The 17,289-nt window shown below is 39.5% G+C and overlaps 1 protein-coding gene across 1 annotated transcript in view; it reads left to right on the forward strand.

The window, feature by feature from the left end:
* Positions 1-358: 358 nt before the first annotated feature.
* Positions 359-17,289, forward strand: part of LOC130175363 (copine-9-like) — a 92,948-nt gene continuing 76,017 nt past the window's right edge. The window contains exons 1-2 of the mRNA XM_056385809.1: positions 359-764; positions 3,320-3,360. Coding sequence (XP_056241784.1) covers positions 685-764; positions 3,320-3,360 — 121 coding nt within the window. The 5' untranslated portion in view covers positions 359-684. The remainder of the gene's footprint in view (positions 765-3,319; positions 3,361-17,289) is intronic.

Consider the following 17,289-nt stretch of genomic DNA (forward strand, 5'->3'; position numbering starts at 1 on the left):
TGAATATAAAACTTAAGCATTTTAATGGTGCCACAGAAACAGAGAATGTTCACAGTTAATCATCAGGCCAGACATTTGTCCTGAGGAGATGCAGATACAGGAGTAGGAGGGAGAAGGTATGAGGAGGTTCAGGTTATTCGTGAAATAAAAGCTTTATAATTTTTGCACGTTTAAGCCAAGAAAAAAAAAATCAGTGAACCATGTCGTTTTCAGCCTAGGTAACAGGTGACTACATGTAAATGAATAAATGACACACACAGAGGCAAGGGGAGAGGAAGCACCGTGCTGTTGCCGGTGCCTCCGGTTGGCTGCGCTCTCCTCCTCCTCCTCCTCCTCCTCCCCCTCCTCCTCCTCCTCGGCGCCGGACAGACAAGGGGAGCGCACCGTGAACGCATGAAGGATGGATGAACTTTAAATCTGCCTCACAACTTTCAACGCCTCTCTCTCTCTCTCTCTCTCTCTCTCTCTCTCTCTCTTTCTCTCTCCCCGTCCGTCAGTCTCTTTCCCCAGTCTCCTTTCCTCTCCTCCGCCGCTCTCTGCTCCAGAAGCGGAACAAACCAGGAGGGGGGAGAAGATCTCGACAATGGATTTACCGCGATCACGATCCCGCTGTGAATGATCAGACCTGTTTGTTTCTTCTTTCTTTTTTTTCTTCGCGGAGGCTCATCAGCGTCTTGAGTCGAGATGATGGCTTCAATAGGGGAATTCGACCCTCTCAACACCAGAGTCCCTGCAACTAAAATAGAAGTTACCGTGTCGTGCAGGTGAGGTGTAACTCTCATATATATATACATACATGTAGATATATGCCACTTTAAACCCAGATTAAAAGTCTGTTATTTCACCCGCGCCGCGTCAAATATCACCGATATGCTCCATCAAAGTCATTTCAATTAACTGTGTGTGTGGTGAATGTGCATATGTGAATATTGAGGTTTTTTTTTTATCTGATGTAACACCAATACCTGCTTGTATAAACCAAAAGAACATCTATCTATCTATCTATCTATCTATCTATCTATCTATCTATCTATCTATCTATCTATCTATCTATCTATCTATCTATCTATCAGGTGCTCTGGGTGCAGCAGACCTCTCAGTGTGTTTAAGTGCTTTCTCTCTCATGCGTAACCTTTTACTTTCAGATGCCCTCTGCTCTCAGGTAAATGGTTAATCCCATCACCAATATGCATGAAAGTGACTAGAAATCCTTCAGACTCTGGTGGTTTGTGTGCAGCCAGTGGCCCAGTGGACCACCACTGATAATCACAGGCACTCACAGGTGGAACTGTCGATGTTGATGTGAATTGTTACACAAAATGAAGCTAGAAATGCTGCCAGTGAAATGTACGTACATTATTAAAATCTGATTTTATAACCCTGAACCAGAACCAGTGCGTACATGTGGCTGAGACAGGCTGCCTTAGCTGAATGGTTGGCTGCTCTGCTCCCCATAAACACCCAGTCAGGGTATTTTTTTTGCAGACTGTCACTCTGCCTTCCTGCCTGCCTGCCTGCCTGGTGGTGCGCTGACTGTCTTTCTGATCCACTCCTGAATAATGAATGGCTGTTGGTCCTTTATGGTCCCTCCTGAGATCAGACAGGCTTGAAATGGCCAGACACCTGAGTTAGACAGCCCCCAAAAACCTGGGGGGGGGGGGGGGGGGGGGGGGGGGGTGAGCCCAGAAGAGGAGAGAGATGATCAAGTTGTTTGTGAAAATACATTTCAGACATCTTAAGTATTTATCAAGTTTACATCCTTTTTTTTTTTTGTCTTGAATTATTGGGTTTTTGGAAGATATTTGGTTGTATAATAACACATGCTGGTTACCTTGGGTTGATATAAAGACAGGAAGCAGAAGGAAGCAGTTATCCGGATTCTGTCAGCAGATAACAAAATCCACCTGCCAGCACCTTTACAGCTCACTGATTAACATGTTTTTACGTCCTTGGTTTAATCTGAACAAAAAACGAGAGGAACAAACAAAAAGCTGTGGTTTTACGGGGGAATTATATGTGGGACTAAATAGTCTAATAGTCGCATACATCACCCTCTGTAATGAGCTTTAGAGATGCTTGTAGGGAGATTATTATTAGATAGATTATTATCTAGCTGTTTCCCCCTGTTTCCAGTATTAATGCTGAGATAACTGGCAGCTGACTGTAGCTTTCCATGCATGATTGATCTTGACTTCTACTTCTTCTCAGTTTAAAGAATTTGTAAATTTCCCAAAATGTGGAACAATTTCTTAAACACTCCTGCATCTCAGGAACACCTGCAGCAGCCAAAGCTGATCAATCAAGTCTCTCTAACTGAAGTCCAACTCGACTGACCACATGGCGGAGCTACAGCAACCACTTTCACATTTTGGTCAATAACTTTGAACTGTGCACTACAGAAACCTTTTTCCCCCCTACAGCCCCATAGAAAATGAGCTTTTCTCTCAAGGCTCCACCCACTTCTAATTTTCTCAGTGTTTAAATTTGATTCAGTCTTTACCCAATTTAGTTCATGACATGGCTGAATTTTGAAAAAAATATATATCAGATGAAATTTTAATACAGGTAAAATGATAAAAAACCTGGGCTTCCAACACAGACATCATCATAATGTATCTTACAAATGAAGTCTGAGCTACAAATCTGGACACTTCTGCTTTAAAGGGATGTAAGTTTACGTCTATAGTTTTCACACAGACATGTTCAAACTCCACCACACCACCAGATTCCCTGGACGTGAGAGTTGTACAGAGCATGTACATTTTTGCTGAAACTTACACTTTTCATAATGAATTAATTACTAAGGCGCTGCATTAAAGTCCGTCCGTCTCAGTAACCTCCACTTAATGTTTGCAACAATGCTAAAATGTGAAGTGTGTTCACTCATATTGATAACAATCGGGACTTTTAGAGTTGTAAACACAGCATATGAAACAAAGCCACTTTGATAGTATGGCAGACATTAATTACAGTAAGTAGTTAATTCAGGAACATGAAGGCAAATGGCTTGTTTATTATTGCGTCCTTATCTTCTTCCTCCTGAAGGTCATCTTCATCAGCCTTTAATCAGTAACCTGGTGTAAATGCAGTCTGCATTTTGGGGCAGAGGTTGGCAGCACCATATTTTGAGATGGTTCCACGCAGTAATCTGGGGAGCAATTTAAATTTGCCCATTAACTACTTTTAGGGTTTAGCTGAGACTTTTAGAAACTGTCAGGAGAGCAAAGAACAAAAGATGAAAATGTTATTTAAGAAATAAAGTGAAAAAAAAAAAGCCTGAAAGAATCAATTTATTTCTGTTCTTTGTCTGTCTCCACAGGAATCTTCTGGATGTGGACACATTCTCCAAGTCAGATCCTGGTAAGTATGAACCCTTTACAGTCTCTGAGTAAGCACTGAAATGTTGGTAATAACAGAACATTGTTTGTTTTGTTGGTGAATATTGCTTTGGGGAATAAATAATTTAATAGTCAATTTTGATATTGAACTGTGGATCAACTCAATATTTATTTATTGAATTTATTTTTTAAATTGGAAGATGTTCGCTTTCTGTTGTATTTTTTTATTTATTAATACATTTTTTATTATTTATACACCAGCATTAATTGTGCTTCCTTACAGCAAGAATAGCAGTGAGACATAATGAATACTGGTAAAAAACAAAACAAAAAAAACCCAAAAAACTGAAGAAGGTCAGAGCTATCAGTGAGTGACGACACTGCTGATAAAATACAAGAGAGGGAAAGGACAATAAAGAACAAGGACAAGACTAAGGAGGGAGTGAAAAGTGAAGGTTGTACCCATTCTATCATCATCCTGTGACCTTTCACCCCTCGTATACATTCTCAGTGAAGACACAAGGGTGGTTCAACCTTTCTGGAAGGAATTAAATTTACATTCTTCAACCAAATAACAGTAAATAAATTAAGAGCAGAATTATGTCTCTATGGAAATTTAAAAAATGAATGATGCCAACAATTACAGGGAACCTGGAACGTACAATGTGGAGGGTATTATCCTGCTTCTACCACAGCTACTTGCAGCAAAATTACATAACGTAACATACATTAAATAACAAAGTTTAATCTAGATTTAAAGAGGATGAAATATATTTCCTGGGCATTATGATTCAAACAGGAAACAGGAAAGACGACGGTTCACAAGGCTTTTAAAAGAGTTTTAAAATCCTGACCAGATTTCTCTGATTTCTTTCATCCTTAATGGTCCCATATTTTACACCTCTCTCGTGTTTTATTTTAAGTGTTATCCATAAGAAGATATATTTGTGGTTTTAAGAATAAAAAACCATCTCAACATAGTTTTACATCTCTCTCTCAGGCTTCTCTCTGGAGCTCTAGCAACAATAGTTCGGTGTTGTTTGACTGTCTGTGGTCTGACTGACTGTTTTCTCAGTGATCGAATAAAAATATGGCAGATTCCAGGTTAACAATCAGAGAAACCAAATCCTGCAAGGTTGGATGGTGGGTCCAGGTGGGCGGGGCTTGGGGCATGACTGAGGGCGGTGACTGCTTTGTTGTGACATCACAAAGTTACAGAAGTCCTGACGGCTCATTTAAGGCTCTGTTTCTGAATACAGGCTGTGTGTGTTTCTCTGTGGACTGAGCGCTTTGATACTTTCACAGTATTAATATAGAACCTAGACCTGATTTATAATAAAAAAAAAAGACATAAAAATCTCAGTTTATCCAATATGGGACCTATAACATATTCAGCACAACGACAGACCCCCACTCCCCCTACATGATATTATTAAAACTGTCGGTTTCTCTTTCCCTCTCACTCTGTTATGTGACTTCTCCTCATCTCATTTTCCTCTCGTTTTTCCACTGTAGCTCTCCCTCAGACCCACAGGCCACAGCTTCACTGTGGCTAATGTAGCTAAATTTCAAAGTCTCGCTTTTTCCTCCACTGACCTTTAGTTGATATGAATTTTCAGTTTCATGCAAATATTAAACGCGTTTGAAGTTAAATATACTTGGTCTATACTAACAAGCTATTTCTTTTATTTTATTGGTTATTCACTGGTCTGGTCGCTAGATGTTAATTCAGCCAGACAATCACAGTCAAGGTGTAGACGGGTTTCCAGCGATGTCTTCAGTCCGATGTAGGTGCACATAAAAAAAATGACTGAGATCTTGGGTAGATGGGAAGATTAACATGAAACGTTGTTTTTGTGCCTTAAATTGCATAAATCACAGAAGTAATGGGTGGAAATGTTCACTATCTGAAGAAGGATACCTCCTGGTTAGCTGAGAGTGGAGAATTAGTTATTAGTTCCAGCGATTTTCTCAGAACCTGGATTTTATATGGTGCAATGTACTGAAGATGGATGTGTCTGCTCACAAGCTGGAGAGTTGTCAGACTGTTTTAATGTGACGCAGCTCACAATGTTATTCTGTTTATGACTGTTAACTGAATTGTGTCCGACCCCATAATCAATACTTTGCTGATCAGTTTAAGGTGTGTGTGTGGAGTTTGGTGTGTGTGAGACTCAGACTTATGGCTTTGGATGGAATAAGCATCACATTATTACAAAAATCAAACTGATGTGCTGCATCTTCTTTCATGATCCTGTGGATGATGATTCATATTTATTAGATCCTGTATTGACACAGTTTGTTATGAGTGAAGCGCTGCCTGTCTTCACTGAAGTCAACAAATATGCGTTTCGACTAATGTAACATCTGGCATGTAACGGAGACATTGGGCCTCATTCAACAATATCTTCTTAAGTATTCTCTTAAATTCTTTCTTAAATTGCTCTTAAGAAAATTCTTAAGAAAACTCTACGTCAAACGCAAAAGGAACTTTAATAGATCTGAAGTGGAGTTACTGCTGCAGGAAGTCAGCTGCAAACGAGCAGTTAAGTGTTAATGTAGTGGTCATTTATTTTACCATAATGCTTTGTAAAATAACAGAAGTTATTTAATTTTAGTAATTTAAATAATATAATATTATATAACTGTAGAACAGAAGAAAACGCAATAACCACTTATTTTGCTCAAACCCGTAAGTGGGTTTTAAGAAGAAATTTCCTCTTAAGAATGGTTGGTGAATGAGGCCCGTTATGTTTCTTTCAAACCTCAGTAATATCTTGAGACTATTTCTTCAAATTTGGCATAAATATCCACTTTGACTCAACTGATTAGATTTTGGTGGTCAAAGGTCAAAGGTCAAGGTCGCTGTGATTTCACAAAACACATTATTGGTCTCTTGATATGGGATGTGATATCTTAACACCACCTCAAGGGAATTTGTTTAAATGTTCAAACAGAGATGAACTGATTAGATTTTTGTGCGCAAAGATCAAAGTTCAAGGTCACAGTGACCTCACGTTCTTGTGAATGTGATAAATCAGGAACGCCCAGAGGGAATTTCAATCCTCTGGCACAAAGGTCAACTTCACTGTGACATCATGATGTTCGGCAAAAACACCTCTGGCCATTATTCAACGCTGTGACTCAGGAAGGCGAGATTGTGACCATGTTTCCTTACAATACAAGCGGGAGGTGGTAATTGTAGTTGATAAGTCATATAGAGCTACAGTAAGTGTGTGGTCTCAGTTAGTGTTTCTCTGTGGAACAAGCTAGGACTAAGACAGGCAACTGACAACACATGGACGAGTAAGCGACCATTACCACCACCACCACCAGCAGAGAAATCTTACATATAGCACGTTTAAGCTGTCATGACATTATGGTTACGGGTGTCCTATCGCCCTTCTGTGCACATCCCAAATGTCTGAACGGTGGTCTATAAATTTAGGTTATAACTGGAAAACCATGAGTTTATTTGTTTTTGAATGCTTTATTCTGTGTTGGGAATAGTCAGCTGATGTGGACGGCCAAACATCTCTACACTGGAAATAGCCTAGCTCTCTCTCTGTTAATTATGCACAAGAAACATCATGGTGGAGCTCTTACAGATTTCATTGCATTTTCAAAGCACTTGCTGAGTGAAGAAAATAAAATGAAGGCATTTAAAAGACATAAAGTGCTGCACAAGAGAGAAATGAATGATCTTTGGAGTGACAGGAATAGGAACAGGCTATTGTTAGTCAGAAAGTGAAGAAGGGACAGAAGATGTTAGCCTGTTGTTTCTTTCATTTCAACTGTAAAACATTATTAATCAAACCTAAGACTGACACATTTTTCTAACACTCTTATAAGGCTCCAGCTGCAGCTATGTTTAATCCAGAATAAACAATAAGCATTTTTAGCTGCACTGATGTTTTGGAAGCGCTGTCATTGAGCGCAGTCATCAGAGCAAAGAGTGTGGCAGATATAGACAAGCGCCAAGGAAATGTTTTAGTTGAGTGTGGGTTTGCCTACACAGAGAGCTGTGTAGCGCATCCTCTCTGCACCTGCTAATCCAAACTGCTCTGTCACACGTTTTAGTTGTGTAACCCCTTCGCCCTGATGACAGTAAAGCTTTTCTACCTTTTACCAGTAGCTTGTGAGATGAAAAGCAGTGTGGTACTTTTGAGAGCCCACAGGGTGCCGCTTTCTCAGACAGATGTTATAATTAATCAGCCAGATAGTTGTGCTTTAAACGAGTTACACAAGTCACAGCTGGAGAGCACAGCTGTCTAACTCCTCACCTAAGGCTGGTCTTGAGGTCCTGGTGATAATGTCTGTGGCTGGTTACAGATGTGACGGCGGCCCGAGGAGTCAGTGGTGCTCCAAGCAGTGGAGACAGGGAAAAAGTCAGTCTAACATAAACAGATGTGATGAACAGTAGCATGTGCTGCCTGTTGCTATGTGCACCGCAGCTGGAAGATGTAATTAAGAGAGACACTATTAACGATTGTAAATGAAAAAGCATAGCCAGCACAGGCAAAGAGGAAAGCTAGATTCAAGAGTTCAAGATTTCTTTTTTTTTCTTTTGGATCAATTCTCAACACTTGCGTTTTGCATGTGGACATATTGAAAGTGGTGGACAACTGCAAATGACCAAATTGAAGTCAAGAAGGGACACAGTAAATCGATAACTGTCATATTTTGTGGTGAACAAGCTTTTTGTTGTTGTTGTTGTTGTTGTTGTTGTAAGATGCAGCTATACTTAAACAAAAAGACAATAAGTTTAGTTTTAAAAAGTCAGAACAGTAGAATAGAAACAGAGGAAAGTAGGAAGTAGAATTGAATTCCTGAAAATTGCACAATAAGAGCTTGATGTTTAGTAATACCCCATACAGCAATGTAAATGTAAATGTCAAGAGTGATGTTGCCATATATGTCACTTATAAGGGACGTGTATATATATATATGTTTATTATATATATATATATATTATATATATATATATAATATATATATATATATATATATATATATATAATATATATATGTTTACAATATATAATAGGTTTTATATATTATTTTTACTTGTATGTTTTTATTTTTTTTATATGTGCATATATTACATATATGGACTCGCTCCCTTCAAAAGAAACGCCATATATATATATACAGTATATATGAAGAAAGAACATGAAATACCCAAAGTAAAATTTGTATATGTACATATAATAAAAAATAAATATAATAATAAAATAAAGTGGTTATGATGAATTTTATATGGTATATCATGTTGCGACCATATTTTTTAATGACAAGTTTATAAAACAACACAAAAATCCGTTATAAAAATGTTTATTACTGTTTTCTCTTCTTAATTTCTCACTTTAAACATGTCTATCTTTCCATTCTTGGAAATGGGTCTCAAACTTTTGGACCAACATATATTGACAGGCTTTGGGACGGATATGTTTACAGTATAAGCATACATAAATAAACATACATATTTGTATTGGCAAGACATATGAGATTTCTTCAATTTCTAATAGGTTTTATATATTATTTTTACTTGTGTGTTTTTATTTTATGTTAATTATGCAATCCAATATATGTGCATATATTACATTTGCATATGACAGAAATTTGCAAATTAGGTTGAGGTGAAACATTTGCATAAATCTGCATCTCAGGAGTGAAACAGGAGGACAGTATTCAAACAGTACATCTTGATATGCAGTAGATACCGTTGGTTGGAAATGTAATTTAAAAGTACGGCTGGAGCAATAAATTGGTGTGTGTCGTTTCCTATATTAAACTTTCTTGGGGTCCTGACAGTCCTCCTTTAAGCTTTGATCATTCTGAGCTTTCATGCACATATAATGATATAAAGTGGGTCATTTTACATCACCTTGTGAACCGCTGCCACCTGACCTGTTGGCTTTAATAAGTGCATAATGACTCAAACTGAGGTAGGTGGTGAAGTATATCACATCCATTAGCTACAAGACCTTTTAGATACGTTTGTAATAAAAGGTAAAGTTCCCCTTCGGCATCAAAGCATCCAGAACTGCTGCTGAGCACCGCGTCTCCAGAGGTAGGCTATATTTGTACTGTTTATGAGATTCTTTTTTCTGTCAAGTTACACCACATCTCTCCCAGTCGCTGTCACTCACAGCACCTTTGTATGCCTCCGTGCCGAAAGACAGAAAAACGGTGCAGCCAAAATGACCCGAAAATGTTTCATTTTAACGATGAGCTCATTATATAGTCCTCTAAATTGAGCTCCTTGGGTAGTGAATAGGGAGTAGTGAACGAGTGAGTGATTTCGGACACAACTTATGACTCAATGATGTACTGATTAGATTTTGATGGTCAAAGGTCAACGTCACTGTGACCTCACAAAACATGTTTTTGGCCATAACTGACAAATTGGTGTTCTAATTATGACACAATTAAACACAAATGTCTATACGGATAAAATCATGAAGTGATGACATTTTATAGCCAAATGGTCAAAGGTCAGCTTCACTGTGGCGTCATAATGTTCTGCACAAACATTATTCAATGCAGTTACTCAGGCGGGGGAGATTGTGACTGTAATGCCTGCAACTTGGCTGGTTGGCAGGGGGATACAACCGCAAGGCGCTTATTCTAGTTTAAAATGTAATTATTGCCAGTGCGAGCTTTGTCGGTGGTTTCTTATCATATTTTGTGTGGTATCACGGTGTGTTTGTCTGAGTGAGGCGGAAAGGTTTGGACAGGATTCAGATGGCCTCTCCAGCATGAACCAGTTTTCAGCTCTGTCAGGAACCCCTCCCCGGAAAACAATCATTTCAGGGGCTGTATCTGCTGACACATTGTGTTGGAGATTTACAAGAAAGTGAATATACCTAGTAGATGTATTTTTTTTTACAGTAGTGATTGTTTTTGTGACCGTCAACGGGGAGGATAAAATAATTGTCGCTTGATGAGTTACATGTTAAACTCCTTCCTCACAGTCTTAAAGCAGTGTGTCGGCATCTGATCAGCCTTCAATCTCATGGATGTGCAGTATCACTCAAACCAGTCTTCTCAAATAGTTGCAAACTGCCACTTATCTAACCATTTAGGGAAAAACCCACCAATCAACTCACCCCGGAATAAGTCACTGTCACAGGAAGCTGAAATGACTGACAGACTTAACAACCTCTCATCTGACAACACGTTCGCCGCTGTCCAGGAAATTACAGCGACTGAGCTGCAACAGCCCATTGATCCCTGACATCTAAAGTGACATCTCTGAACACAGCGATCATCGTAATGTAACTGTAACCGAAATGCATCACTTTCAGTTCATAAAAAAAATGTCGAGAGCTGTTGTTGTATCCACTTGTTATTGGTACAAGTATTGGAATACACTTGTCCACAGGTGTTTTCATAAGTTGGACTCCTGATATGTTTACTCTCACAGCTGCTCCCTGCTGCGTGCGTCCAGCCTTTACGAGTCTCAGCTGCTGTACATTCGATGGCAAATTTACATGGGACCGAAAGCCAAGGCAGTAATGTGACTGTGGTTTATGACTGGAAAGATGTATAGTAATGAACCGTGTGGGTGCCATACAGGAGAGAGGAGATTGACCCATTCAATTAGTCAGTCGTTCTTTTTCCCCTTCGCATGTAAATGATTTAATCAAATTATACAGGCTTAATCAGGGCTACACGTATGGCAGGACTGCGCATTGTGTACATACTAAATATAGTAGTAAATATAGTAATACAGAAAGCAGAAATACACAATATACAATCAGATCAAAAAGAGTTTGTTAGCTTCAGAGATGAAGGTGAGTTAATCACTCTAATATCATTCAGATTTAATAGGTAGCATTCAGTAAGTGGGCCAGCAGCATCACAGAGGCTCGAGAGGAAGCTGTGGTTTGGTTAATGAGGTGAAGAGAAAAGGGGAAGAGATGGAATTATGAAAGAAAAGACAAACTGAAAAAAGAATAGCAGGGCACACATTGACACACATCTGAGCCTGCTGTGTTCACCACAACCAAAGCAATAATGTGCCTCAACTGCTATTTGAATGAGTGTGGATAATAAATTTTCATTATTCGATCACTATCATTAGTCACTACTGCCTACTTATTATTCAGGGAATTAAAAAATAGATTATTACACTCACTGTGCATTTTATTAGGAACACCTGCATACCTGCCTATGCATGTAGAGTAAATGTTCACATCAAACATCAGAGACACAACAGTCTCTAGAATTTTTACTCAAAGTGGAGCCAAAAACTAAAGCATCCAGGGAGCAGAGGCTCTGTGGATGGAAACGCCCTTTGATGTGAGAGGTCAGAAGATGTTGTGGATTTAAAGTTTTAACTGGAGCCACAAACCACCGGGAAGCAAGGATTGCAATCAGTTGTTCAGTTTATGTGATGGGGATGGTGATATCTAGGAAAATACAAAATCTGGCCTTTATAGGTTCAGCAAAAAAGATTTTAACCGGCTCCATTAGTGAATTTAACAGCTGCGTCAGTGCCGTTCCTGCGCCTTAATCCCAGCGAATAAATCCCAGGGTAAATTTCTGTCCCAGTCCGACCATGAAGCCATGAATGGAACCATTGCTTGACTTGGAGTAGTATGGCTACGGCTTGACTCAATGTGTAAGTAACTTCATGGCTGCATAATGTTACATGTCTGTTTTAATTAGTGACCGGATATAGTAGACATGATAATTTAGCTAACCTGCTGTAAACCTATGCCCATATCACGGCAATGCTAGCGTGGGCTAATGGTTTTGGCTGTATTGTTTTTTTTGTTGACTTGTGTAGACAGGGTAACTTTATTCACTTGTGCTTCTTGTTGTCTGTTTAGTGTCCCATTTCACTGGGCTTAGTAACACCTTGCTGACTGAGAATGGAAGGGGATGGGAGGGGATGGGAGGGGAGGGGGTGGGGGGGTTGTGGCCGAACATAAACTCAATAATGTCAGAAAGCAAAAGTGGTTTCATGACAGTGAGTTCAGTGAACTTCAGTGGCCTCCCCAGGCACCAGTTGTGAGTCCAGTAGAACACCTTCGGGATGAAATGGAACAGGGGATTGGCAACATGAATGTGCAGCTGACAAATCTGAAGAAATTTGCAGAATCTCAGGGGAAAGTTTCCAACATCTTGTGGAATCAATGCCACAAAGAACTGAGACTGTTTTGAGAGCAAAGGGAAGCCCTAGAATCACAATCAGAATCACATACAGTTTTATTTGTCACTTCCATAATATACACTTGCATACATGGGAGCAAGATATCGTTCTCTTCCAGTCAGGGGGATATGACAGTGACATGTTAAAAACACAGAGACACATATTACAAACAAGACACATATTAAGAAGACTAAACACATATAATTTGACATGTTCGTACACTATCAAATATAGCAGATAGCATAAGCAGAAAAAATAATAGATTATATAATGTATATAATGCTAAATAAGTAGCACTGCTAATATGAAATGGATTTGAAAACCAGACAATTGCTCCATCAAAAAAAGCTGTATCTTTATAAAAACACCTCATAGAGCTCAGTGGAAATGCTGCTCATGTTTTTCTGTGTTCCTCCTCACCATCAAAAAGAAGTAGGGTAATTGCTAGACTGAGACTATTGAGACATGCTGCTTCTGCTGCGCTAGCTGCAATCATTTCAGAATTCCCAGATGTGAACCATTTCCTCATATATGATGTCAGATTACATCCTCTTCTGGGGATTGTATTGTCACATGCATCAGTTTTATTATCTTTATTTCCAAGATGAACACCCATCTCTGGACTTGTTGCCAGTCTATGACAGCGATGATATATAGAGTCAAACAACCATTCACACTCACATTCACACATACGGGCAATTTAGAGTCACCAATTAACCTAAACCTGTATGTCTTTGGATTGTGGGCGGAAGCCGGAGCACCCGGAGGAAACCCACGCAGGCACGGGGAGAACATGCAAACTCCACACACAAAGGCCTGTCAGGGCCGGCAGGTTGGAACACAGAACCTTCTTGACATGAGGCGACAGTGCTAACCACTGCCCCAGCATGCTGCCCTGACAGGAAATTGTTACACTCCATTGTGTGAATGCCATTGTCAGCTTGTGGACATCTTTGTTGGGTAACGTTAACACCATACAGGTTCCACAGGAAACACACAAAAGGTCTGTTATGTGGTGTGGTGGTTTTCCATATTTTTCAAGGCACTGCAGGTACACCCAGCTTTAGCAGTGAAGGTCATTGCTTGTTGTGCCATTTTGCACAACTTCTGCTTTAGAGATGGAGGTACACTTGAGCCTGTGGAAGAGCCACTTGGGCCAGATGATGGAGGTGGTGAGCATCAGCCAGACTTGCACTGTGGGGAGCAGGTGTGTGGGCGCATTGCTACGGCTCTTTCAGCACCGAACAACACTCCTCTTCATGACCATGACTATTACTAAAGAGACACGTTAAAGTCAAAACTCAACACAAGTTTTTTTTTTAAGTTTCATACATCAGTGGTTTATCATGAATGTAAATAACTTCAATTACCATTGCTATTGCAGTGTAATAGCACTGTAATAGCAACTAGTACAACAACAAGTAGTTAGTGTATCAACATGACAAATCTGACAAGTTAGTCAAATTAAACAATTCATTTACTTTTGCTATAAACACACATCATAATAAATCCAATCAGTGTCATTCACATGATTTAACTCTATTCACAATTTACATTTATTATTGAAAACTGATAGAACACTCTTTAATCCATATCATAAAATGTTGGAAAATTAATGTTGCGGTTTTCTTCTTGCTCTATGTCATCCTGTTATTTTGCCGATTGTGCGCAGAACAACGCAGGAGCAACAGCATGGCAGGAGAGGTGCTCCAGGGTGCGCTAGGATTTTATAACTCTGGGACCCACACTTTAACTTTTCTCTGACTCGGTGGAAAACTGATGTTTCCACATCACAGATGTTGAACAAAGCGTCTTATGATCTGTTAGTATTCAGTGCACTGTGGTGCACTTGACGTTTCCTTTCCTGTCGTTGGTCTCGCGGTGATCATGTAGATCATCTGCGTAATCAGTGAAAGTGAAGGCAGGTGTGTATCTAATCAGTTAATGAGTGGGCACTGTTAAGTTGTGGAAGGAAGATAAATCTGTTCTGTGGCGAGTAATATTCTGTTAAAGTTTGTGCACTCATGTACAGATAAAGAAATCCTTTGTCAGCTCTAACTTAGAAATCTTATCGATATCGATGCTTTGTGCATTTCTCTGTATTCGTTCTGTCCCTCCAAAGGTTAATTTTTACTCCTTTCATTCATATTCTTGACGCCCAACTCCGCGTCTTCAACACTCTCCATTTACAACTGCTGGCACAATAAAACCACCCATCTGAAAATGTCACCTTGAGTCTTGGGAAATGTTTTTGAACAAGTTATTTTTCAGGTTCATTGAGTAACAAATTTTTGTTAAAAAAGTGTCAGTTTGCACACAGATTCCAGTTTACAGATCTGCCTCTTCATCATCCATTTACTGCCCTTAAAGAAGTTTTGCTTTTGCTACATAACTAACATTAACATTAACAGCTATTTACATACTAGTCTAGAAGAAATGTTGCAAGTTTAGTATCAAACCTTTTCCTTTACTCACCAAGAGCTGTTTCCAGCTGTGGAAAGCAACACCAATGTTAACTCTTGCCTCTATCACTTCTTTTCTTCTACCTAAGTTAGCATGCTAACCAGCTAGCCCCGGCCTGTCTCATCACTTTCCAATAGCAACTCACTGTAGCCTCCAGTGTACTCTGAAGACCTATTGCTAATTAGAGGGCGTATTATAACCTCTTGTCTTGTAAACGCAATGATGGCCAAAGCTCTTGTCAAGTGTCAATTACCACCACCCGCTCCCGGTAAGAAACCACCAACTTACAAATAGCCCCTTTAATATAGCATGGCAGGACTATAGCTGCTTATCTCTGTTAGATATTAGAGTCAATTAAATAGTGCTCTATTTGACTGCTTGTAGTCTTGGAAATCTGATGGCTGTTTTTTGACCTTCAACTGTATCTTACGGTGTTAATCAGCGAGGTCTATTTCCAAAGTCAAGTCTGAAAACTTCATGCTTAAGAGCATATTTTACAACATATTGTATCTGCCTGTTGGATATGTGGAGGCAGAGGGGAAAAACAGAGCTGCTGAGAAGTAGAAGCACAAGTGAAAAAAGACCGAGTCAAAAAGCCTGCCAGAGACTTTGAGGCTGTGATGATGAGAGTGCATATTATTATGTGAGGTTTTTCAGGGATCAAAGCCAGTGATCAATGCCACATCTACAGTAGGCACAGGCGCCACAAGAGAGATAACAACGCAGCCACAGAGCGTGGCAGCACATGACTGCACATTTGGGATACATACAAAAATAGAAAGAAAGAACAAATTAGAGGCAGAACTCAGAAGCTTCGACTTTTCATCTCAGATGGTACTTTATGATACTTCAGATATCCAGTTAGTGATATTCACTCTCATTCCGATGCAGTATTGAATCACCGTTCTGTTTGTTATACCTGAGGTAGTCAGAGTCTCGGCCCTGATTCGATTTTCCTCAAGAATTTAATGAGGAAAAATTATGTAAATTAATTTTTTCCCCCCTTTTTAGAGTTATAGTCCTCAGCCTTTGCCAACAGTTTTGAGCCAAAAGTTTGTTTGCGCCATGTGTTTGTGTGTCTCAGCCTTTGTACAAGAATGTGCAAAAGATACCAAGGCAATTATCTGATGCTCTTCTCCTTATCTCATTTATTGATGACTCAGAGTTTGTCCTTGGGGATGTTGTATCATGTTGCCTGGTCGCCGGGTAAATTAAATTTGAGTTTTTCTTACTCCACCATCAAATTACCTGATGCCTCTCTGCATCTGCCCACACATGGAGGATGTATAACTTCGCAATCAATGTGTGTTTCTCTCTAAAGTGAGGAACCAGGATGCCAGGATTGCAAGTAGTGATTTTGTTATTGATGTTTCAGATGGACAAGAATAAATAGAAGCACTGAGGGCAGAAGACAAACATATGAGAGACAATATATTTCCAGTTCAGTGATCTTGCTCTTCACACGCAAGAAAGCTTCTCTTCCCTGTTTCTTATTCTTTCGACTTTTACTTTTATGCTAGGGTGTATTGCAGATCCTTTTTTTTTCTTACTGTTGACACCGAGAACTTTCTTTTTATTTTGAATTCACTGCGCTTTATGAAGATCATGCACTCCAGTCTTGCACTATTCAGGGTTATGGCCTCAAATCCATTCTTTGTCTCGTACTTGTCTCATTCTTGGCTACCAGTCTTGCCTGTTACAGAATGCAATGTTTGCTGAGTCGAGTTTTTCTTTTTTTTTTCTTTTTTGCCTTCCTCTCAAATGTTGTCAATTTAAATGTTTTCAAAGCTGCAAAAATCAAAGCTCAAATTACTAATGTGAAATATTGTGAAAGGAGTTTCTCACACCGACTCTGCAGCTCAGCTCTGTGGAGAGTTTTAGCATCTTTCACTTTATGGTGTTAAGGTTTACATCACGCAGCTTTAATGTTTTCGTTTACTGTTCTCATCAGCCTCATTTCCTGTCGCAGGATCCAGGGACGTCATTTCCACTGGGGATTGGGTGACACATTCCCTTCAGTTTTCAATGTACTTATTTAGATGCCAGGAATTCATATTTTCCGCACAGTGTCTTTAGCATGTACCAGCAGAGCATTTCAGTCAGGAGAGATTTAATTCTTTGTGAGCAAATACATTTTAATTGCCATTTGCAATAGATGTGAGTCTTCAGCAATTAGACCCCACCGTGATGTCATCAAGGGGGTGAGGCTGTGTGTTGTATAGGATGCACCCCAGTGGTCTAGATACTGGTGGTGGTGGTAGTGATGGGAAGAATGTGGGAGAAGGCTGAAGTCTCAGCAATAAGCACTGAAATGACAGCTGACAG

The sequence above is a fragment of the Seriola aureovittata genome, chromosome 9 (assembly GCF_021018895.1).
Source record: "Seriola aureovittata isolate HTS-2021-v1 ecotype China chromosome 9, ASM2101889v1, whole genome shotgun sequence".
In the NCBI taxonomy this organism is placed as follows: Eukaryota; Metazoa; Chordata; class Actinopteri; order Carangiformes; family Carangidae; genus Seriola; species Seriola aureovittata.